This window comes from Trachurus japonicus, chromosome 10 (assembly GCF_045865225.1).
Source record: "Trachurus japonicus isolate A0001 chromosome 10, Traja_1.0".
NCBI lineage: Eukaryota > Metazoa > Chordata > Actinopteri > Carangiformes > Carangidae > Trachurus > Trachurus japonicus.
In genome coordinates, this window is record NC_140916.1 from 23,620,036 (window position 1) to 23,645,218 (window position 25,183).

The following is a 25,183-nucleotide window of genomic DNA, read 5'->3' on the forward strand; positions in this document are numbered from 1 at the left end:
ATCACCTCCCAAAACCCAGAGGCATATAAAGCTGATTAGCAACCTAATAAATCAGTTTTGCCAGATAGGGATTCTGGTATGTAATAATAGACTGTGAGCCAATGTTACAAACAATGATAAGCTTTGTTATTTCAACATATCCCCACTCCCCACACGTAAACGCTTGTCCAGCTTAGTAGGTAAAAAAAAAGCATGCGTCAGTAAACATGCTGTAGTTTTTAATGCTTATTCTCCCCACAATCTGTACATCATTACATTACAAATTTATTGCAAATGTACGTGGGCATGATCCCATCCAGTTTTCAGTGTTCAGACTAGAAACCACCATGAAGATACTTATCCAGAACTATTCAAGTCAAAGAAACGAAAGTGTTTAATATGTGATCATACACACACACACACACTGGAAACCTCTAAGTGCCCACCCCACTTCCACAACAAGCTCCACTACTCCTTTGTTTTATCACAGTCCCATAAAACCTGCAGATCTGAGTCTCTTTAAAGCTGATGTTCACACAGATTCACTTTGCTGTCATGAATGTGTCAAAAGTTTCCGTTACGTACAAGTGTGATCAAGTTGCCTGTAACTTTTACAGAGGAAATTCTTTCCCAACACTGTCTAGGCCAGGGTTTGACTCGGGGATTTCTCAAACTCTTTACTGGTACAAACCATTATTGGATAAGTCATTGTGGTGAAAAGGACCAATCACTGTGAGCCATAAAAAACACTCACCAAGCTCCCACCGTTTGTGGGTAGAGTCATGACACTTAAAAGACTCATTGTCATAATTACTGGGCTACATGTACAACCTTTCATGTACGGATAACATTAAGTTCAATCTCATTACACTGGCTGAACTCATGAGTAGCTCATTCTCCTGTCAGTGCTTCTTCCTGTTGGGAGAACTCATGAAAACTTTTTTATTCATCATTGTTCACGAAGGAAGTGGGATGCTGGAGAGTGAGAGTGAGAGTGAAATGTGAGATGTGAGACGTCGCTGCTCATTATCAGGTCCTGAGTATGTCTTTTCCAGGATGAATGGGGAACTGTCTGTGTTCCTGTTAGTCCCATCTGTCGGGCGGCCGGTGGGCAGCTCACAGGGGTCCTCTTCAAAAACTGTCTGTCTCTTGTGGTGTCTTGAGCCTGGCCAAAGAGGATATATAACCATCTCCAACTACTGGTGAAGCTGCTTTACTGTGACCCATCCGTGGGCCTCAGTGGACTCTTTTAGCAGTTTCTCCTTAACGGAAAAGTCTTGTCCTTGCCAGCAGCTCCACTCGATTCAGAGTATCCACTGCTGGCCAGTGAAAGGCCATTAAACCCATGGAGCGGCAGTGATGAGCAGAACATACTGTCGAGATTCTGCTTAAATGTGAACAGCAGGAACACCTATTACAGCCTGACTCACCGGGTTGGCTATCCCTCAGGCTCTACCTGGCTAGTGAAGTGACACTGAGCTTCAGTCGTTGCTCTTTGATCACATTTCTCTCTGAATAAGCCCCGTGAACTTATTTTGCATTATGAATGAAATCATTCTTGACTACAGCTCACTATTAACAACATCATTTGACATGAATGTTTTTGCAGCTGCGTTATTTGTACATTAAGTCAGCAAATCTTGTTACAGTAAGTTATTCCCAGGTGACGCATTGAAACCTTCTCCAGTGGCTTATTTTCACGGAGAAGTGTAGAACGGGGGTTGAGAAAAAAATACTGAACCAACAAAGCTTCTAGTGTCCTGAGAATAAATATGAGCCTGCAGACTGGAAAATGATTCAACTTATTCTCTTAATTTAAAGTAAAGAAAAAAGAGTGGAGAGAAGACCATGCAGAGCCCAGATGGCAGGAGGTATGAAGGTATGAATTTAATTGTTAGCAGATGCGATGCATGCGGGGGCGTGAGGGGAACACGGTACTGTAACTGAACAAACACACCCCGAGAGATTTCTGATAAGTCACCACACTACAGTAAGACTGGATTGGAAATGAATTAAAAACTAGCTTGTGTGGTGCAACCTGTTTGAATTATTGATGTGTAGATTTCCACTCATATTATTCTCTAACTAGGCTAAGAGTGAATTTGTGCAGCTCTGGAGCTGGAAATAAGAGCATCATGAAAAAGCAGTAAGTCTCTCTTACTTTCTCTACTTCTTTTTCTCTCACATACTCTCACACACACACACCTACACACACACACATGCACTCATACATACACACACACACACACACACACACACACACACTGGGGCCTCTGATTTCCTGACATTTCACTACATTACACATTCACAATGACCACATCAGATATTTTGGGCCAAGGCACTAATGTAATTTGCAGGAGGTAAAATGAATAAATATTTTGTCAGAACCTTGCATTGTGTGACACAGATTAAGTCTTTAGCCTGTGTGGCAGTGAACCAGATCAGTGTTTGGCATTTTGTTTTTGTCTCCCGGTAAATTTTGATTACATTCTGCAGAGCGTTGATCCAAACAAAGAGTGAGCCTCTTGTTCGGAGAATAATTCCTGCCTTGTTCCCGTCCCATCTGCAGAGAGGCCCAGCTACAAAGCTGAAAGGCATTTGAGATGGAAATGGGCTGAAACAAACAGAATCAGACAAGAATGTCACATCATTTGATCCGTAAGCGTGCACATATGCTGATCTGACAGACATCTGACAAAACGCTGCCATTAAATGCTCAGTTTTAATTACTCGGGTAATAAAACAAATTAGGCAGGATAGATACAGCATGAGAAACAGTGTCTGCAGCTGAGTCATGGCCTACAGTATGTGAGTGTGTGTGGGCTGTTCTGTTTTTCTAAAGCTTGAGCTCCCACCCACTTCCCTTAATTCTTTAACACTTAACCTGACAATAGAGCAAATAAGTAGTAAAATTGCCACATGACATTCCTTTGAATTGAGGAATGTCCTGCACAGATTACAACCTGGACTACATGTGAAAAGCATGTTCCTCTTGTTATGGTTGCCACTAGTCTATGATACAGACCTGTGGGGGGTCCGGATATTTATTTAGCTTCTCTCAGCAGATCATTCACCTTGTACTTGGTCTGTTTGGTGGTGCATTGTCCATACTTGGAAATCAACGAATAAAAAGTTCTGTTTGCTCTTCTACTAATAAACTCAAACCAACCAAATTTCTTTTTCGCAACATCCGGTGTTTGTTTGTTTTGGCTGCTGCAGCCATGTGAACACTGATGAGTGTGATTTTAAACTGGATAACTCCAGAGATGTATTACATTAAAACATTACAAATCCAACCCAGACCAGCTGGCAGCAGAGGAAGCAGTGATCATGTCCAGGGCAAGCCCCCGAGATTCATTTGCAATTAGGCCTATTTCTGATTCCCTCAGCATTGTTGCCAAGAACATATTAATGAAAGCAACAGCGCTATAATAGCTGATTGTGTTTCTCTTCTCTTTTTTTTTGTTGTTAATGTGTAAATAGCAGAGTTGGCTCTGTGTGTGTGTGTGCGTCTCGATACACTACCCAGACAGACAGACAGACAGAGCCAGGTGATTATTGGGCTCAGCCTCAGCCTGTGCATTAATGCACTGGGGCTCCCACCATGTTTATGGTGGTGCGGGTCCAAGTCTGGTACACAAATAAACCTCATAAATGAACACAGACACGTAGATGCACACAAACAACAAAAAAGGGGACTCCGGGGTCCAATAGCAGCTCAGATGCCCCTCCCAGTCTGTAGAAGCAATTTAGACCGCAAAACAATGTTGTGGTGGGACTTGTGCCACATAGTATATTTAGCATATTTACTGGATTCAGAAACCTTATGTGAGTTTTAATGTATTAGCAGGCGCCAGGCTGGCATCCAAGACTGCCTGTACTTAAATCCTGAAATTAGTTGTCTATTAAGCCATTCTATATCATCAGCCCACATATGGTCTGATACTGGCAATATAAATGGACTGATGCTGTTAAGGAATTAGACCGCTGGACTGTCTCTTTCAAATGTGGCCTTACAGTAGTATACATCATCAAACCACAAGCGGACACACCCAGATTTTACCAGGCTTTATTCATCACTGCTTCAGACCACAACACCCTCTGAGGTAGTTTATGAGAAATACAGATGTCTGGTTGACTGAAAATAAACAGAGGCAGCGCTGAAACATGAGTGTGCCTTCACCAAATTAGTCCCACACACTCTCAGATCAACAATGAATACGATCGATATAGAGTTGTACTGTCAAACACACCATGAGACGTGAGTTGCTCGTCATAATCAGTGAAAAACATCTACCCATTAAAACATCCAGCATGGTGAATTCTGTCTCTCTCTCTCTGCCTTTCTCTGTGTTTATACTGAAGCTGTGCCTTTGAACAGCCCCATGGCTGTATCCCATTACATCCAGAGGGATGTGCTGAGGGATGGGATGGTGAGCAAGAAAGCAGAGAGGGGCCTGTGTATGATTCTAATCAATTCAGGCCTCGGCCGTAGCAAACGCTCTTTAATAACTTCTGTGGATGGATCCGACTTGAGAGGGAATGCAAACCAGATCACTTTAGGAAGAAAAAAAAGCCCTTCTTCTGAAGGAATGTGCGCTAACATTTCCCCTCCGTTCCCTGGTCTCCCACACACACAGCTGCCCTTCAGAGAGTCACGCCAAAAGAGCAGAGCCAAGCAGGCCACTGGAGAGGCAGAGAGGGAGAAGAAAGAAAGATAGACACAGCGGCTAATGGCTGCTCTCCCAGCTGCATGGGGTCTTACACATATAAACATGTCAGGAGAGGTTGGGTCAAAGGAGGGAGCACACAGGAATGGTGATGGAGAAAGGGAGACCGAAGTGGAAAATCGAAATAAGTAACCTGAAGTGAGACTATAAAAAATGAAACAAAGAGATAAGGAAAAGAGACATCGATCTGGTCTGACAGATGTGTGAGGAAGGGGAGGAGAATGATAAAAGAATAGAGAGAGTGGGAGCAGGAGCAAGGGGATGTGGAAGGAGAAGGAGAAGCCGGGCTGAGAGTAGCCTCAGTGTGATGGATTGTCATAGCAGCTCTGCGTGGCCATCCATCAGCTGAGGAAAAGTGGTGAAATGAAAAGTTCAGACAAACATGTCACACCAATTTCACAACCAACAACACCTTCACAATTTCAAAAGATGCGCAAGTGATTTCTTCATACACTTTTCAACACACTTGCGATCCAAACAGATTCTGGAAGTGGAGGTTTGCCTTTTGGAGGGAAACTTTGTTTGACCTACTGTCTGAAATGGCGGTGAACCACTGGCAGAATAATTGCACCGTTAAATAAAGTTAGCGTATATGGCTGAAGGGTGACCAGGATGTTACTCCTAAATGCTGGCAGACATTCAATAAGCATATTTTCCACCATATGTCTCCACCACGTAGTCCCAGCCAATGCAGTGCTTACTGCTGCTCCTCAACTCTGTGTGAGCCCCGACGATTCAGGTCAAAACATTTAAAATGGAATAGTATCCAAACATGTGTAAATCTAGAGATATAATAATCCTTAAGCCTCAGACACTATACAGTGGACCAGATGTTACATTTTATGGCACATGTGGGATCTTTAGAGTAAATCAGTGTTTTGGAGATATGGAGTTCTATTAGTGAATTTTAGGATTAACATCCCAGCAGAGAAGCCAGAGACTCTGTACTGTACATCAAGTACGAATGTTCGTAAGTCTCTCTCCTGAGTAACTCACACAGATGGTGGAAAGCTCTGCAGCATCTTCATGTCTCATGGTTCCTCTCTCAATTCTTGAGAGGAAATCATTTTCTTTATTTGAGTTTTATTATTCCAATACATGTGGGGAGTGCGTCAGTAGATTCTGTGGATTTAGCAGGAACTTATTATTACATTTTTCTTGCATAGTTTTCATTCTTTATTTGGATTTTGTCTACGCGGTGTGCATGGCGGGAAAATTGGTGAAGAAAGTAAAAAAGTGGGGGTGAGGGCCCTCTGGGTCCCTCAACATCCCCGTGTTGAATATGAAAATATATCATAGCATAATGTGTTCAGTATGCAAGCTTGAAGGAAACCATATGAAAAGATCCCAGACAAAGAGCCTTCTGTGTTCCAACTGACCCCCTCCTCCCACCCCTATCCTTCGTCTGCTTCAACTGTGTGTGTGAGAGGAGAGAGAGAGAGACGGAGAGACGGAGAGGGAGAGAGAGGGGAGAGGTAAAAGGGGGAGGTGTGTGTGCGGAGCCGTAGGAACTGAAAAGGGGCAGTACGCACTCTTGCTGCCTCACACAGCCAGACCCACTAGAGTACAGGTGAGCAGCATGACTCAACCAGCACACACCAAACAGGAAGGAGTACTAAATCCTGGAATTTTATCTGTCGCTGTGAAAGCGTGATCGCTACAGACTTTGTCACCTGCAGCCCATTATATTTATCTTTACAGGGTAAGACATTATCTTTGTTTGGAGCACAGAGAGAGAAAGTAGAGGGGGTGAGTGGGTGGGTGCAGCAACTAGAGCAGGAGAGGAGGGAAACTTTGAAATTCTTTGTTTGAGTAGATGACAAACATCTGTGGCTGCTGTTGTTTTCCCTCGGTGCAGGCTGCAGGCTCGCACAGGGGGTTGGCTGCCTGTATTAGCTCTGTGGTCACTGATATCCAAGCCTATTGTCCTGACTGCTTGGAGCCTGCTGTGGTGCCAGGTTATAGACTTGAACGCACTGTGTAACTTTAGAGGGCGAATCCAATTAAAGACCTGGCTGGAGACTGTATTGACTTACATATATAAGTAATTGCTTCCTGTTAACACAACAGGTGAGGCCCATTAACTGCTTTACAGGGGGGCAACGCTAGGTTTTGTTCAGCCATACGCTACTTTGTGTACTGTATCATTGCAAATTATACCCCTTTAGTTTTGCTGTAAGTGAAGATACTTTGAAACTACAGAAAACGGTTTTGTCAATGCCTTGATGTATAAACAATAACTGCAAAAAAAAAAGGGCAATAACATTCTGCAAGTAATTCCTACAGCACTGATCTTACTTACTACCGTTCTACATTTTTAAAATGTGCTTGTACTTCCCTCCTTTCATGTCTAACAGTTTTCAGATTACGACTCTTGATTGTTTTAGAAGGGTCCTCCCTTTTGGCACCAGATCATACACACCTACTTGAAGTATTTATCTTTGCCTCCTGAAGTTCTCCACCTGTGAGTGTAAGAGAAGGATGAGCAGCACATGAAGCAGACACTTCATAACAAGAATCTTCCTCTGCATGATTTATGAATGCACTCGCAGGATTCCTAAAAGACGAAAAGAGAAACAAGGAGAAAGAAAGAGACGCTTGTGACTTTCATTGGCGTCTGTGCCGTGCACTGTTTCAGATGTCAGTCACCAGGTTGCACAAGCTGGGGCATGTTGACTATCACAGCCTCCTGAGGAATTATGAACCAGGAATGCCAATTTTGGAGTACAGCTCAAAATAATTTTGTAGTGCTGCTGTAAGGCGCTTGAATGGCTCTTTGTCTGAGCAAGAGAGAGAGAGAGAGAGAGAGAGAGAGAGAGAGAGAGAGAGAGCAAAAGGCCCTGCTGGAGCCTTTACAGTTTACAGCTGAATGATTTTTGCGTGTCAAACTGTAAAGGGGCTAGGTAAAGACAGGATGTGGCAGACACATAGCAGCTTTGCCCTGAAGGGATCCCATCATAAAAGCTTGCTAGTCAATGTCCTGACCAGATGCCTCATTATAAGCTTGGTAACTGATACACTGTAAAGTGGGATGGAATGCTCACTCACCTGACATCAACACATCTCACGTACCTCAGCACATAATGCGCCCAGAGCGACTGATGATGTACAGATGCCATACCTGAGGTGAAAATGCATGCACGTGTATGAATTATTAGGTGACAGACAAGCTTTCTACACGTTGTCTATTGATCCAGATGTGTAGTAAACGCACAAGACAAGAGCCACAAGGGACAAATCGAGGGGTTAGAACCAAAAGGGCGTAAGTGACATTTTGGGCGAAAATGAGTTCTATATATCAAAAGAAAGGTCTTGATGAGCTCTATCCAATGATGCCAAAAGGACCCATCTGAAATCAAACTGTATTGAATAAAGCAACAAAACAATAAAGACCTAACTCAAAAATGTGAGTAATGTTTGGAGCCAGAAGGGCGTAAGTGCACTTACGCCCTTCTGGCCCTGAAAAATACATCTAAATACATGTCGGACCCACATGTTGGTTCAGAGCCAGAAGGGCGTAAGTGTAGTTGTTGCCCTTAAACAGCAATGAAAATGGCTGAGAAAACTGCAGACATGGAACTGTCTGAGGCAGAAAAGATTTTGATGAATATTATGAAACAAACTGATGAATCCTATATTAAAGAAGTTAAAGATGAGTCAGAGTTGTTTTTGAATGTATGCCCTCACAAGAGTGATGACAGTAAGACAGAATCATGCCTTGAGAGCCTTACTGGGGTCATCCCTATGTTCCCCGGCTCCTATGTACCTGTTATGTGTGTGACTGGGGAACATAGAACCCTTTCATAGAAAAAGGGTCCTATGTTCCCCGCTTTTCCCCAAAAAGACCAGGGCAACATGCCATTTTTTGTCCCATACCTGCAGTGGAGTTGTGACTTTGCAGATTTTTGCCTATTTTTGAGTGAGAAGTTGAGTTGTGACTTTGAGTGAGAAGTGTAATTGTCCCATTGGTTGGGTTTAGGCAATAAAGACAGGAGTTGGTTAAGTTTAGTACAGTAAAAAGACCAGTTAGAGGCTAGACAGGCCAGATAGATGGATAGAGTCCATATAAGTAGAGACAGTCCATCGACCAGCAACAGCGGGGAACATAGGACCTTTTTAAAATAATTAATGAATGAGTTACATGACAATTAATTACTTATTCAAGTGTTAATTATTCAATCAGTTCAATGCATTGTTCTGCAGATACGCCCAATATGTCCTAGAAGACTTGGAAATGTTTGGTGCCAAAAAGGCGTATGTGACGTTTTTGACATATTTTTTTGATTTTAAAATGTTTAAGAACATGTTCATTGTTTTAATATGTCATAAGTTTATTACATAAATACTCATTCATATAAGTATGTCTGTGGTTGCAATGTTGTGGTTTAAGGTTAATGAATACAGTTGATTGAAGTCTGGTCAAAATTTTGTTTTGCCTCTCCTGTAAAGTTTGTCAAATGTCACTTACGCCCTTTTGGTTCTAAGCCCTCGAAATGGATGATTACAGCTTGCACGGCAGCCAGAGCCATTTCTTTTGTGCATCATCACCCTGCGAGACATGCTGCAGAGACCTGTGGTACAGATCTGCTGTCTGCCTATGAATCCATCTTCGGCTGACGGTGTACAGGAACTCTGTGATTAAACACTGAAGTGGCCTACGGGCCAGACTGTAAATGATACCCTTGGCTGTAATCATGGAGGTCAATAGGTGGCACAGGAAAAGTGTGCGGGGGTTGGGAGCCGACTGGGACAGGTGGGCACCGTAAAATACTTTTTGAACTTGAAGGTAATTGAGGGGTAGAGGGCGGAAAGAGGAGAGATGACTTAAGGTCTTAGGTATGGCAAGGGAGATAGGATCAGTTGGAGCAGGGTAGATATCACAAAACAGCTTGGATGAAACATAACACCCAATCTGGAAATTAACAAACGGGGGATGAGGGAAAAGAAAAAAACAACAGATTGTGGCAGATGAGGATTTCAAGAGTCCACATGTTGGCGTTGTTTTATTTTTTCCCAGCCAGATTGATTATGTATCACTGCTGATATCAATTTCGAGTGTTCTACATCTGTTCTTTGTCTGGCAGTTCATAAATATTTTCAGCCCCCCTGGATCAAAGACAATGATTAAACTATATTTTAGTCAATATGGCACAGTGTTCCAGAGCACAGCCTCGACATGTGTTCGCCTCTGCTCTCATTGATTACAATAAGCTTGAAATCTTGGAGCAGCAGAGACAATTTTGAACAGAGAAAACGCTGTGAAACCCATAGGGGTTCAAGGTGAAAACAAATCTAAAAAGACAATGTCAGTTTCCAGATGAGATCAGGGTTGATTTCAACATGGGTCACACATCTGGGGGAATCAAAGGGCTGTTGTCTTAGTGTTTAAACAATACCAGCCTTCATCTCTTCTCACTTGCCCCGATCACACTTGTAAGCTAAACTGTGGAGGATTTTTGTTTTGTTTTTTCTACAGGGAGGTGGAGCGGTGTTTTGTTTGGGTTGATTGTGTTCAGGGGCCAATGAGCACTCCTCCTACAGACTGTCATGACTCAGCTGTCATGTCGGAGAGCATCTCCACAAAACACAGCCTTCAAGAGACACAGATACATTCACAGTGCTTGCACACCTTAAGAAAAGATGAATGTGAGCGTGAAAGCTTTGCCTCTGAGGAATGTGTGAGAGGACATTTAAAAATAATGAGTGTGTGTGTGTGTGTGTGTGTGTGTGTGTGTGTGTGTGTGTGTGTGTGTGTGTGTGTGTGTGTGTGTGTGTGTGTGTGTGTGTGTGTGTGTGTATGTGGTTATCTGCACAGGACCTCCGCTCCACAGTGTTAGAAAGGAAACTCACGAAACAGAAACAAATGCAACTGTGATCAACTTCAAGGAAAGGCAAGTCTGATCAAGGACAAGGACAAGAAAACATTGGTTTATCATTACAAACCTTTCCAGTGGATCTCATTAGCTTTGAAGTGAGAACATGACGCCGCTGATCCAATGAAACCATTTCTAGGATAAGCGTGAAGAATGCGATGGATGTCACTGAAGGACATCCAAATCTTTGTTTGTCTCTGCATGGAAATATCTAATCCACACTCACTTTCTCAGTGCAGTGTACTGTCACATCAAAGGTCCCAGACACCGTGATAAAGCTAATTTTTCTTGGCAGGTTTTACAGATGTTCAACATTCAAGCTTTAATATTGTGACCTTCCTACCCTCTATGGAGACATCACTGAGTTTTATCATGCTCAGACTTTTATTAAGGCATGTCCTCATTTCCTTCTCCACCCTTTTAGCCCGACTAAAGTTCAAAGTGAGAGAGCTGGCCTCCATCTTTAAAAACTGAGAACTGGACTTTCATTGTCCCAAAAATGGACTTAAATTGAGATTTGTCGTTTTTGGAGGTAAACCAGTGTTCATTAAAAGTATAAAAATGGACCACGCTGAGTATATTAAAATGCTCTTCAGACCACTTTTTCCCCCAAATAACAGCCACTCTCGCAATTTGTTAAAACTGTGCACTCACTGTCGCTACTGAGGTCGGGCACTTAAAACACAAACTTCAAGTCCCAGCAGGGAGAAAGTGGTGCCATTACACAAGGGGTGATGACAAAAAGTAGGACTCTTGTACCAGCTGATTGCCAAAGCTATGGGTAGATGTGACATCCAGCTTTTCTCTGTACAAATGTCACATTTAAATAACATAACTGAGGAATATTGATGGTTTTGACATTTGCGTAACTGAATTAAACCGGCTCATTTCTCTTTTTTCTACAGGTGGTTCTGGACAGCAAATGGACATGGAGATGATGGATTAGATGAACTATAGTTTACCTTTTTTCCCCACAATCAATTCTTCCCTTTGGTTCACCAAAACAGATTATTTTGAGGACTGACTGAATAATCAAAACACAGACTTCAAGTCTTTTTTACAAGGAGCAAAACAAACCATAATAAATTCTGAACGAAGGAGCTGCTGACCACAGAACTACCAGATTTAAGACCAATCCTTAGTTGCTGATGCATTTCAGTATCATTCATAACAAGTGTCAAAAGAAAGAGACTTTCTTCCTCATAAACCATGGTTTTATAAATAAAGAAAGACAAGGGAATTGATGGGTGTTGCTTTCAGGGGTTGCATTTGCGTTTAATGTATGAGAAATAACACAGGACACTTGAACAAAGCAACTCCAACTGAACTGAATGCTTTGGAGCTCTGAATACAAACCAGCCTCTGGAATGACCTTTCCAGAGTGAAATGTTATTCCTCACATGCACCTAACAGCAGGAAGTCGCCATATACACAGTTCCCCTTCGCGTCACTGTAGAGTTATGATCCCTGAGATAAAGGGCAGATCCTTTTCTTCGAGAGAAAAATAATCTGCAGGCAGGAGATTGGGATGCAGACGAAAAGCATGTTTTGGTGACCAAAATAGCAGAGGAGGAAGAGCGAAGTCTGGGAGAGAAAAAAAAGGAGTATTAGAGAGATGCAAATAGAGAAGACTGGGCTGTTTCTCATCTTTCTTTGCCAGACTTTTAGCGGAGCACAACAAACTTGTGCAACTTTTTTGTGTGGCAGTTGTCCATGGGAACTCATCCAAGGCACACTGGAGCTGATCCTCCTGGGAGGTGCTCTTAGATAGAGAACAATACTTAATACAGTCCAAAGTAAGAGCGCACTTCTTCCATCAAGGTTCAGCTGACTACGGAACAACATTTGGAAGGATTATTGCTGAAAGTAGAGCCATGACCGGAAGTCCCGACCTGGAAAGCTGAGCTACTTATTTTGTTCCGTTTTTTTTGTGTGTGTGTGTGTTTTTGTTTTATTTTCCTGCCAGTAAGGAATAACCCCTTCCAACTGGACAGAGGTTTCGTCTTATCAGGAGAGACGATTGAGCTGACTGTAGCGAAACAGTCATAGTTCCCCCTGCTGAGGACTTTTGTTTACGCTGCAGCAGAAGCATTTAACCGTGGGTAGCGATGGATATGGAGAAGGGACATATGTCTGTCAGGAGAGGGGTGAGCTGGAGTCCAGGAGGATTGAGAAAACCTCTCCAGGCAGCGCAAGATACGCATACTCCTGGGACAGAATGCAATGCATCATGGGGGAAGACAGGAGTAAACAAAGAACAGATGAGCCGGAAAACAAGTAAGTGTTTGTTTATCTGGTGTTTTTTCTCCTTATTTGGGGTAAAAGCATTGTGTTACTCTGCTGCTTCCTAATGTAGCTGTAAATACATCTCCAGTGGCTTGTTTGAAGTGCAGCCCTAATGCTACAGTATGGCTTGAACTGTTGTATGACCATATAAGAAAACTCACAGCTGAGTGGACTAGACAGAAAATAGAGAAAACAGGCAACCCTGCCTCATCAGTGCAACCTGACACAGTGAAATGCTCAATGAAACATCTGTTTCCATGCTGTAAAAATACATGCTGTCCTCACAGCAATGGAAATGCAATCATGCATCGCTGCTTAAGGGCAGTCTTTAACATAGCCACCAACAACAATGGGCTCACAAGTGGGAAAAGCTGTTTTGAAACTTCTTTAGACCTTTCACAGCTGTCAACTCCCAGAGAGAAAAAACACAGAGGAATTAACACTCCCTAACAGCACCACAACATCACGTTGTTCAACATCAATATTAACAAACTACAAAACAATGGTCAACTGGAGGGATAATTACCTCTGGACTCTGACAGGTTTGTCAGATGCAGTATTCAAAGAGAGTCAAAGGACATTGTGCTGCAGGGAAGGAAAACAGAAAGGTCACGGCCATCAAATAACTGTTATGTAGTCAAGGCCCTGATAAACATCTATAACCTCTGTGCTTCCAACACTGTTCCCATCACTCATTACTCACTAATTAGTTTCCTTAAATGGAACACACATCACCAAAAACAACAGAAAGGCACTGATTAAAGTTGAGTACACCTCTGCAGAGACCTTCCATGCACAAAAGTAACAATACGAACAGCAGAGCTTGGTTTCAACCCCTGGCCTGGGGTTGTATTTCCCCCATGGGATCCACCAGGAGTTGAGGTCAAATCCAGTCTGGTAAAATCCCAGGACCTCGGTTAATCCTTGTCTTTCCATACCGCTTCACACATCAGCCAAGGGGGCTGGTGCTGTCATCCCGCTCACCCCACAGCCATCGCCCAGAGAAAGATAACATCCGACAGGGTAATCTGACCTTTGATACACAAATGCAGGGTTGGCCCCCTGACTTAAATCCTCCCGCTGTGGGGGAGTTTTCCCGTCTGCTCACACCCACGCAGGGGACGGAGGGCAGAAGGATGAGGTAGAGAAAGTTAGGGGAAAAGCAGGGGAGTGGGGGGGAGTGGACAATGTGATGTGGAGGCTCTTGCATCATTGCTGAAGGCTGAGTTTTGACTCTGTTGGAAGGCAGGAAATTCCTATCCTGCCCTTGCAGGTTGTAGCTCAGGGTCCAGGGGGTTCAAAGAAGGCAGACATTCGATTGGGGGAGAGTGCACCGTTAAAGGGATAATTCAACATTTTGGCAAATTGGCCCATTGCCATAATCGCTATAGTCATAGCAGTAGGTTCATTACCTTTAATTGTCGGTGCAAGCTATTTTTAGAACAGTGGAGCAGAGCCGTGAGCTGCTCAGGGCTATGCTATAGAGGCTCATGGGATTTCTTGGTTTCCCTCATCAAACTCATCAAATACAAAACCCAGCAACTCCAAAACGCTTTCGTGGACAAGTTGTGAGCTGCACCACGCTATGAGATAATAACGGAACGTTACGAGACAGAGTTTCATGCAAAACCGCTGATGCGCGTTGCGTTCAGGGACAGTTTTTCAGCAAGTAGTCTCTGTATTTACCTCCGGCTCCGTTTCGTAACGTTCCATTATTATCTCATAGCGTGGTGAATGTGCAGGTCACAACTTGTCAACCAGAGTGTTTTGGAGTTGTTGGATTGTGTATTTGATGAGTTTGATGAGGGAAACCAAGAAATCCCATGAGCCTCCGTAGCGTAGCTCTGAGCAGCTCGCGGTTCTGCTCCACCGTTCTAAAAATAGCTTGCACCGACAATTAAAGGTAATGAACCTACTGCTATGACTATAGCGATTATGGCAATGGGCCAATTTGCCAAAATGTTGAACTATCCCTTTAAGGAACATGGTGATATCCAGACAGACACAGAGGGCAGAGGAGGTCAGCTGGAGGAGGGCTGCTGGAGCTCTGGTGTCCCAGTGGTCTAATCCATACACACATAAGCCGCAGTATCTCTAGGTTCAGTTTCCACTTCAAAGACTGCAACAAGGGTCAGACACCTCCCTGCCATCACAGGACATTAGACAGAGATAAGAAGCTCATGACTTGCCATTGATTGGACACCTCTCCAGAACTGTCAAAACAAAGTGTACACTGTGTGCTACATCGATACTCTCTCAACAGAAGCACTGGGCTCTTCTCTCTCAGGCACAACTGGCTTTTTATAATTAGTGGAAACCCTGTGGAGGTGGTGGTGGTAGCACAGATCTGAAGTGCAATAGACCTGGAGGCTGGATGACAGACAGTACAGCCTCCAACTACAAACCCCCCCCTCCCCTCCTTTCCTCCCAGCCCGCCTGCCTGCCTGCCTGCTTGCCTGTGTGTCTGTCTGTCTGTGAGCTGGAGCTGGAGAATAAGAAACCCGATCCCGTGTCTCGCTACAGAAAGGGGGTGTGAAGCTATCAGACGCAGTTAAATTGAAAACTCCACTGGAAGTACAACAAAACAGCAGAGCTCTGAGTTTTGACATGAAAAAGGTAAGAGATGAGGCACTGTGGATCCTGCAAGATAAACTGAACTTTCAGTTAACTTTAGTAACTTGTTATAGTCTGGAATTAAAAGTAAGGAGTTATTCATGCTTGCCTGTTTTGTGAAAAAACATTACTTGTTAGTAGCAGTATGATGCTTTTCCAACATAAGACATCAGCTACTGCTCAAAAACCTACGGATTTTTTTTTTCTCTCTTTCACACAGCTTAAGAAGTTGTGAGGAAACTACTTCTTTTTTGTTTTTTTTCAGCCTCGTCTTGATCTGTAATTTGCTCTTGAGCTTAGAAATAGCACAAATTTAACTCTATAAGAGAATTTTTAGAGAAGAGAATATTTATTTTCCATGTATTGTTTTTTCATTAACATCACCATGGCACAGCTAAGTTACTGCTGGTGTTTAATCAGATCATAATTAAGGTTTATTTTAATTTAAAATCAATTAACTTGAAAACTAAGAGGGAAAAACAAGATAAAATTCTCAACAGTCATAAAAGTCTCACTTGTATTTTGGTCATGGTACTAATCACTAAGGGGATTTGCACCTGTATGTTACTTGATAACCAGTCTAGCTCCCACTAGAGGTAGACGTATACAGGGACAACCTTTCATATCCCTTGTATGTTCACATAGAGTGAATTATAAACAGTAAATGACAAATAACAGCTGTTATATGGACCTGTGGAGGTGTTTTCACCTATATTGACAACCTTGATTAAAAAAAAAAAAACCCTGAATATACCTACATGACAGGGTTGGTTCACGTCTCTGAAGTGATTTATGCTTTTGTCAATAGCACTGTGCTTGCTTAAAATGCTGTGTGATAATGCTTTGATCCCTCTCAAATTGCTGACACAAAATATGCAATGTGCTTGATGCATCTGCCTCTTTTAATGTCACTTTCTGGCTTTCATCTGTCAGCGTCAGGTTGATTGATAGTATAGTGGAAAATTACACTGATGCATTTCCCTACAGACACAACAGTCGTTGTCAAAGGGTGTAATTTTGTGCTTGTAAATGTATTGCAAATGTTTAAAATCTAAAGAGGCCCCACAATCCCTCATTACTTATTAAAACAACAGGGTAAATGTTATATAACAAACATATGCCCTTGAACTTTAGATAGTATATGTAAAAGAAACCCCACAAAGAGTTAATCAAATTACTGTGAGGGCAGACTCAAAAATGTCTGTAAAATCAATGACAGATGCATAATATGCCTTTTACTGGGGAACTGATCATGTTAGCTTTATACTCTGTGCCAGGAAAAAGTGCATGCAGAGTGAGTTATACGGGACAGCTTTAGTGATTGATTGATTTAAGCATAATTATTGTGATTGGCACATGATTACATCAAATAATGTAGCTGTCTGGATCCATCACCTTATTAAATGAGGAAAGAGTCATGACTATGCCAGCTGTCTGAGAAACCTACTCAAGGGATGTTGAATATCTTCCACTTGTCGGTTAGATGAATTAAATGAATAAGCCACAGTAAGTTCATTTGGTTTAAAATGTCTGTGACTGCAGGTTTTTATTGTGTTAAAAATAGGTGCAGCTTTAATTTTCCTCTGCAGTGATGCAGTCGCTATATTTAAGATGGGAACACTTGATTGTATAGTATGTATATAGACAGCAGTCGAAAGATGTCATTTTTGGAAGCTGTAGATTGTTAAAGTGGTCTATTAAGGGTTTGAGCTGCAGTATTGCACAAATTAACTAGAGAGAGAAACCAAAGGCATGTTGGCCGCTCAGGCAGGGAGTTTTCTCAGCGGTGGAGGAATGCTCTGGGAGGGACTACTGCAGATGGCAGAGGAAATAGCTCCACTGCCTGGAATGGAGCTCTTAAGCTCAGAAAACAAACTGTCAGTTTTAACATGGACATATTTTAGCTCTTAATTTCAAAGCAGTCAGCAAAACTGCACTGTAAGGCACTGATCTTTTTTTTTTCCTTTTTCTTTTTTTGGTAGACTACTATGGCAGACAATGACCCAGATCTTTTTATTAACTTGAGCCACCAAGCTTTTATGTCTTTTTATTTAACTGTTTGTATGAAATGTTTCTCTGCCGACGTCTGTTAGTTCTTTGTCTTCAGCTGCACTCTGCTCAGTCAAATGTCCTCAAAGCTGTATTTTTCTCGCTTGATTGGTTAGAATCAAAAGTACTGCAAAGAACAATAAAAACCATATGGTGCAGAAACAATTATGTGGGTTTTAAAGGGAATATTCAATCCCAGACTTGTTAAAAATTTGTCCTTGCTGGTTCTCTCTATTGGTACATAAAAGCAATGTGGTGAGCTTTAATTAGATGTTGAGGGAGAGTTATTTGTTTGAATAGAAGATGTAAGTCTCCCAAAGTCAGGGTCCCTTTGATCATCAATCAAACATCTCTGGTATGGGAGGAGAAAAAACAAAATCCCTTGTTTCTCTTATTGATCAGACTGTCCACTCTCTCTCCATCTGTCTCACTCCAGATCTGACCCGGAGCGCCAGTTTATCTGAGAAGGAGCTCAAAGAGGCTCGAGTCAGGAGTCAGATCATCGCGGCTCAGCTCACCATCCCATCCAACTCCAGCTCCAGAGGCGTGCAGCTCTTCAACCGCCGCAAGCAGAGAGTCAACGCCTTTACGCTCAAAAGCCACGGAGAGGGGTCAGAAGAGGACAGAGTGGAGAATGTGAAAACCAACTCCTTGTCTAACAGGCCAACATGGGCAGAGAGGAGCAGTGAGGAGAAAGACAGAAATCTCAACTTAAAGAACAGCTCTACCAGGCCACTCTTCTCACCACCACCACTTGTGAGGGTACCTGCGGTAGTTGATATCATGGAAGAGCCAGGTAAATATTCCCACAAAGAAGAGGACATGGAGGACAGTGTTATCCAAGAGAGACATTTCCTCCCTGTCAAGGAAGAGCAGGAGGAAGAAGAAGAGGCAAGAGATAAAATCCATGAGGACAAAGTCAAGGATGAGATTTCCTCTGGAGGTGATAGCACTGATCCAGTCATGATGGGACATGATGAGGGGGAGATTGAGCTAAATGGGGGCCACACAGAGCCAGCTCCCCAGGGACAGCTTCTTAATGGCTGCCACAGGGCCTCTGGACCTGAGAGGGTCTCTGTGTCCACGTCCAAGCAGACAAGTTCGATCATCAATCGAACTGCCAGGCCATTTTTCTCCCCACCGACAGTGCAGTCTCCAGAGGCAACCAGTCCTGTCATGGACATCCCCTCTCCTCCTTCTTACACTACGCCTCCTCTCCCTGCTTTCACCGCTTCCCAACCTGGGGCCTTCTCACCTCCACCTCCGCCTCCATCGTACCCTACACCTCCACTACCAGCCTTCACAAACCAACCCCCACAGGCCTACCACTCCAGCCCACCTCCAATGTCTCCTGTGATACTGACTACCTCCCCTCCGCCATCCCAGTTCCCACCAATGCCTCATTATGGCCCTCCCACAGCCCCAAAGCCATCCGCCTTTGTTCCTCAGCCCACCGGTGATAGGAAGCCATCCAAAACAGGAATCCTTGAGGAGGGGGCTGCTGCTGCCAGGAGGGCAAGTAGGAAATCAATGTTCACATTCAAAGAGAAGCCAGGGGTAGCTCCGAACCCTGAACTGCTCTCTCTAGTGCAAGGTGTGGATGAAAGGAAGAAACATGGACACAGATCTGTCCCTGAGCCAACATCTGAGGAGGAGTTACTGGCTCTGGGGGCTGAGGCATCCAACTTCCTTGCCGAGGAAGAGACCAGGGCAGAGGCGGCTAAAGCTCCAGAATGGGCCTCCTGTCTTAAGAGCTCCAGGACCCGACCGAGGGCAGAGCACAGGCCAGAACAGACTCTCTCCAATGTTTCAGGAAAGGGGGCTGAACTGTTTGCCAAGCGTCAATCCAGGATGGAGAAATATGTTGTTGAGAATCAGAAAGCAGGACAAATCAGGTCTCCTTCTCCCACGATGTCTCTCCCTCCATCTTGGGTTTACCCATCCAACATGCCTGGTAGGGTCAAGGCCATCGCTAAAAACTCTGATATAAGTGCTCAGCTGTCACAAAACCTAAAAGCCCAACAAACAGTTAAGCAAAAACCGAGGCAGACAGCTCCAGCACCACAGCCAATTCCAGAGCCGACTCCTTTAGAGAATGGATGCTCCAAGATAGAGATGGACCTATCGAGGCACCGGCCATACCAACTTGATTCATCCCTCTTCACCTTTAACCCAGTCAAGGACCCCATTAGTACACTACCCAGAGGAGCACCAAAGGCCAAGAACCTGGTCACCCAAACATTCACCAGACAGACTTCCCTCCCTAACCACGCTCCCTCTCACTTCAGTACCCAGCGGATGTCTCCTCAGGTGCCTCTCAGCCCCACAGCAGGAGGGGAATATCTGTCAAATCCAGCCTCTGGGCAGCAGAGGATCAACTCTCCCATGCCTGCCTTTTCTCCTGAGCGAATGTCCTCTCCCCGGTCGGGTGTCCAGGCACCGAGGCCTACATTTTCTGCCAAGAAGGCAGGGATTGCACCACAGGTGTGGAGACCCTCTCTGTTTTATTTTTAGAAGATGTGTTTACATCAGAGGGATTGGCTCTTTTGAAAGAGATAACACACATAGTAGTCTTAGAGGGTTTAAGATTTAAAATTTATTGCACTTTTTACTAAACGTGTGCCTTCCTGTGTCTCTTCTCTCCTACTGTAGATACATAATATGGAATATTTTTGCATGTGAAATGTTTAGATTCTGAAATATATCAAAAAAACAAGTACTCCATATCACAAGCTACATATGCTACAATTATTGTAAGTTCAGATGTAATTTACATCCTCTTTAATTATGTAAATGGAGGAATTATTATTGTGCACTGAATCTTCAGATGAACTTGTTTACTTTCCACATGAGGAAACACTCAGAAAGTGAAAAAAAATACTTAGTTGCAACAAAAATGTGCCTTGACGTAATCAGATAAGTTGCCATAGCCAAAGCCGCAACGCACATCTGCTCTCAAAAACTTCCATTTTCACTGCATCTTAAAATATGATGAGAAACAACCTCACACTTTTTCCGCTTTGTCTCCCAGTTCTGTGGGCACCAGGGTGATGCTGCTTCACAAAGCACTTAAACAGATGGTCTGGCATCTGCTTTATGATCTATGATTTGAAATTTAATGCTGCTCACTGACACGAGAGTTACAGCAACAGAGGTCCTTTTATGTCTTTATGTCTTCACAATAATATACTCTGCCTTCTTGCATTTTCTACCTATAATACTGTTGCTAATGTGGGTGTCTATTTGGATTCCTTGATGTTTTAAATTGGCAGGCTGTATACTAATTTGCATCATGCATCTACATGTATTGTTTCTGTGACGTAAACAGTAATTCCAGAAGTATTTTCTCAGAGGGCGCCATCAGTCACCGCTGATTTAGACGACACAGTTAATGCATGTTACTTTTCATAAACCTTGATTTTCTGCTCTTCTCTGCTGTTATCTTCTCTGTTATGATTGTTTTTTCTGTGTTAAAGTGGAACTTTCCTTCTCTGATTAAAGCTTTATGCTAATACTCTTCTATGACCTCTTTCTCCTTTTTCTAATTTCCCAACTTCACTGACTTCTTTCATCCATTTAATTTCACTGATAAGTGTTTGCTCTTTCACTTTCCTGCCTTTCTTGCAATTACTGCAAACACTTGAATATGCAAATAAACCCACTGCCTCCGTTAAGTACACTGATAATTTGCAAAAGGTCGCAGCTTTCTTTGAAACACATATGTGACATTTAAAGTTCAAAAATAATTATTTCTGCGGGACACTGGAAGATATCTTACGCCTTCCTGAGAATCTGAGTTATTTGTGTTTGTGTCAAGACCTGACCCTTGGTCTTGTTTCATCCTCAGGGGCTTAGACACTCTACAAATGATATGACCCTTGACATGGGCCTTCTGTCTTCCACAGATGCCCTTAACATTTGAAATATGGCCATTAACATTCATCTCAAAGGACCAAAACTTTATCTATCTTTATACTATTATCCTGAGCAGAGATAGTTAGTTCTTCATTAGTATGTGCATAGCATGGAATGCCACCCTTGCTGCAGTTGAGTAACTTCATATCCCTGTAAAGGTTAAACACCTTGGGGAGGCCACAGTAACTTGATAGAGACACTAAAGACTGGGCCTATGCATACTGGCCTGGCTTATTGAAGAAACACATACAGCAGAAGGGAAAACACTCAGATGACCTGACTACCATTTGGACTCAGACTTCAGTTAAAAGTTTGTCAAATTTCACAGAAAAAGGGAGGATGAGTCTTTTATGAACCAATTCAGAGAATAAACATAAGCACTTTGTCATGGTCAGTCAAAACTGTAGCATTTAGGGACATAATGTCCAGGCATTACAACCTCTTACTGTGCATGTTTGTGTGTTATAATTGTATATGTGTTTTCAAGAATCTAAAAACATTATTTGTCATTGCCAACAGGCACCAAAGGACCCCGTTGACACCCGTAGTGAGACCTCTATGACAACTGGGACACCCAGTTTCTCTAGACGTTTCAGCAGCCCAGAGGGTCCAACCACTGGAACCTGTGCTCCCATTCTCCAAACTAATCGTCTCTCCAGCACCACCTCCTTCCGCTCAGTCACTTCCCCTGTCTCCTCTCCAAGGGGTACAAGATGCCAATCTCCAATGGCCAATCAGAATATCCATTTTTCCACTGTTACCTCCACTCCAGCATCCAGACCCTTCCAAACGTCTACAGCCACCTCTCCACGCTCACCTCCTTGGGGTTCAAGATGTCAGTCGCCAATGGTAAGCCAGAGTGCTTCCACTGTCATCTCCTCTTCTGCATTTAGACCCTCCCAAAACGCAACAGCCACATCCCCACCCTGTCCCCCTTGGGGGTCAAGATGCCAGTCCCCAATGGTGAGCCAAAATGCCCATTCTTCCACTGTTTCTTCTGTCTCTGCATCAAGACCTCCCCAAACCTCTAAAACTACTTCTCCTTGGGGATCAAGATGCCAGTCCCCAATGGTCAGCCAGAATACCTCCACTGCTGTCTACTCATCCACATCCAGACCCTCCCAAACACCTACAGTGACATATCCTGTCTCTCCTCCTTGGGGGTCACGTTCCCAGTCTCCTGCCCTCTCCCAGACCAGTTTATCATTCTCCACTACTAAGCTTCTGTACACATCTTCTGTCACCTCTCCTATAACCCCAGCCAAAGACAGTCTGTGCATGTCTCCCAATGTTAATAACTCAGACTCAAAGGCCAACCATCGCCTCCTGGCAAAGAACATCATCAATGCAGCCAAACGTAAAAACAGCCCCTCCCCTGGTGCACTGAGCAGTCACAGCCTCCCCATCTCACCTCTGGGAAATTCTGGCTACGACTGTCACAAACCACCCATAAGCCCCTTCCAGTTGCGGGCATCGGGGGCACAGTCCCCTACCTTCACCAGCCCCCCTCTCACCCCAACACAGAGGATCTGTTCCCCTGTGAGGCTTTACAACACTCGCTCCCTCACAGACTCTGATGCCTCTGTTGAGTCTGAGGACTCAGGCCTCCGGTCGCCTGGCCTGCACTCCTATAACACCTGTCCCCGTGGCTGGGGTGGCAGTCTGAGGGTTAAGAGAAGCACTGTCTCCACTGACCTGTGAGAGAGAGTATGAATGAATGTCCATTAAAATTGCATCTGCCATTGGATCAACTGGTAAAAGATTGTCTGATGAAGTTTCTTCAGATTAATATTAGTTACCTTTCTGCAACATTGAGTGTCCATCCTGGACAATGGTTAATATTGTATCAAGGTAGTATCAATATTTTATATGACTTACATTCATAGTGCGGACTGACAAGAACAAGCTTTTGATATAACACAGTTGCTGTAGCTTGTACGCTTCTTACCAATAGGTGCAAAGACTCAAAATAGCCAAAGATATTTGAATTCACTCCAAATGAATACTTCTTACATCTTTAGAACAAACATACCTTCACTGTATCTATGATTACAGTTAAATTTTGTTAAAGGGGTATCAGTTTTGAATGTTATCGAATAATTATCTTTATATTTGCTGGTCTTATGAAAGTTAAAGAGAGGGACTTTAAGTTTTAAGGGCATAGAAGGGACACATAAAGTGAACATTGTGTAAATACATATCTTGTTGGACTATACAGGACTTTGGTTGAGGCTTTCTCCTTGTTCTGTATTAATAATGGATCAAATTTAACTACACAGTGAATTCATAATTCACAACATTAATAATGAATATTGATCTAGACAATTCTATAGGGTAAATGAGTTTCCATTATTCTTTCCTTGACAAAAATACGGTGGCAGGTGGGGCCTGATATTCATATTTATCATACATGGTAAAAGTATTCACCACAGTATATTATCCATTTTAATCAATGGAAAACAATTAATATGCTTAATTATCACAGTGCAATAATCAGTTTAACACAATGTATATACAGTCTGTCGCTTTATGTACTGCATTTGCTGAAATTAATGTAAGGTTTACAGATAAATAGATGTCAAAGAATGACAGGAAAAGAGTGGGCAGCGTTGAGTGTAGAGAGTTATGTAAGGGTCAGATGGGGCATAGATGCACTGTTTCCATGTTTCAGGAAAAAAGAAATCAATGTTTTTCAAAAATTGATGAAGAACAATTTTAGGAACAAAATGTTAGTGGTTAGCAAAATTGATGGCATATTGATTGTAATAATATTGGAGTATGATGTATGTACGCCTAATTTTGTTGCCTTTTCTCACCACAAGTCATTGGTTTCATTTCCATGTCTTTATGAGCAACCTAATCATCCTTTGTGCCTGTACTTGGTCTGCGAAGTGCCTGTTTGCGTGAGGTTTAAAAGTGAAGTTGTATGTTACACAAGTGGAGAAGGTACAACAATATGTTATTGTTAAAATTCCATGAGAAAAGGGTTAGAGTAATGCTGTATGTTGTGAATTATTATCTGAGTCTTGAGGAAAGGATTTGTAGAAAGATATGTATTTTAAATACATATGAAAGTCTAACTGTACAGTATCTTTATCTTCTGAAGTTTCTTTTTATACAAGATTTGCACTTCTTTCATTCCATTTCAGCAGCTAAGTTCACATTTGTTTAAAACTTGATTGGCTCAAACATGTGTCATTCACAAAGCCAGAAAAAAAAACCCTGCTGTAAAAATCAGAACATTCCTGTAGAACAATATGTTGGTATGATGGTGGCAAGTAGCTGTAAACCAAACTGCTGCCTTCAGACCACAGTTAGCTCTCTGTTTCAACTGTGGGAAGACTAAAAGCCATTTCACACCATTCTCATCTTGCCCAGTCCTGCACCAGCACACACAACAGATCATCCCTTCATTCCCTGGCATGCAGGCCAAAAGGATCAGCTGAATATTCAGTTTGTCTCTGGAGTGACAGGGACACCTGCTACATGGTGACCTGGCTCCTTCAGCAGGATTAAGCCTATCACTGTCCTGGATTGGTTTCAACCTGCTTCACCTCTGGACAGACCAAATACTGCATCCAGCATCCAAACACAGAGATGAATCATTAGAGTTTTGAGGGGTTTTTCATTATTATTACTCTGTCTCTCCTGCATGTTTTCATTACAACCCATGTTGTATTTCATAACTGTATGATTTCAGAAAATGAAAGCAAAATAAAAAGTGATGACACACCATTT

At 42.9% G+C, this 25,183-nt stretch overlaps 1 protein-coding gene across 4 annotated transcripts; it reads left to right on the plus strand.

Moving 5' to 3' along the window:
- Window positions 1-6,140: 6,140 nt before the first annotated feature.
- Window positions 6,141-25,183, plus strand: synpo (synaptopodin). 4 transcript variants are annotated; one of them, XM_085790200.1, is made up of 5 exons: window positions 6,210-6,411; window positions 11,488-12,859; window positions 17,967-20,014; window positions 21,965-22,248; window positions 22,363-25,177. In XM_085790200.1, exons 2-5 carry the CDS (start codon window positions 12,691-12,693, stop codon window positions 23,144-23,146), a joined length of 3,285 nt encoding a protein of 1,094 aa, XP_085646326.1. In that variant the 5' UTR covers window positions 6,210-6,411; window positions 11,488-12,690; the 3' UTR covers window positions 23,147-25,177. The 4 variants fall into 4 exon arrangements, with proteins under 4 accessions (XP_085646325.1, XP_085646326.1, XP_085646324.1 ...); XM_085790199.1 differs by having other exon boundaries at window positions 6,141-6,279; window positions 21,965-25,183; XM_085790198.1 differs by having other exon boundaries at window positions 21,965-25,183.

Coding starts and splice junctions, on each gene's coding strand:
- synpo (XM_085790199.1), top strand. CDS start 12,691: ATGGATATGGAGAAGGGACATATGTCTGTCAGGAGAGGGGTGAGCTGG. Junction 12,860..17,966: donor ACAGATGAGCCGGAAAACAA/GTAAGTGTTTGT, acceptor GTCTCACTCCAG/ATCTGACCCGGAGCGCCAGT. Junction 20,015..21,964: donor AGGCAGGGATTGCACCACAG/GTGTGGAGACCC, acceptor CATTGCCAACAG/GCACCAAAGGACCCCGTTGA.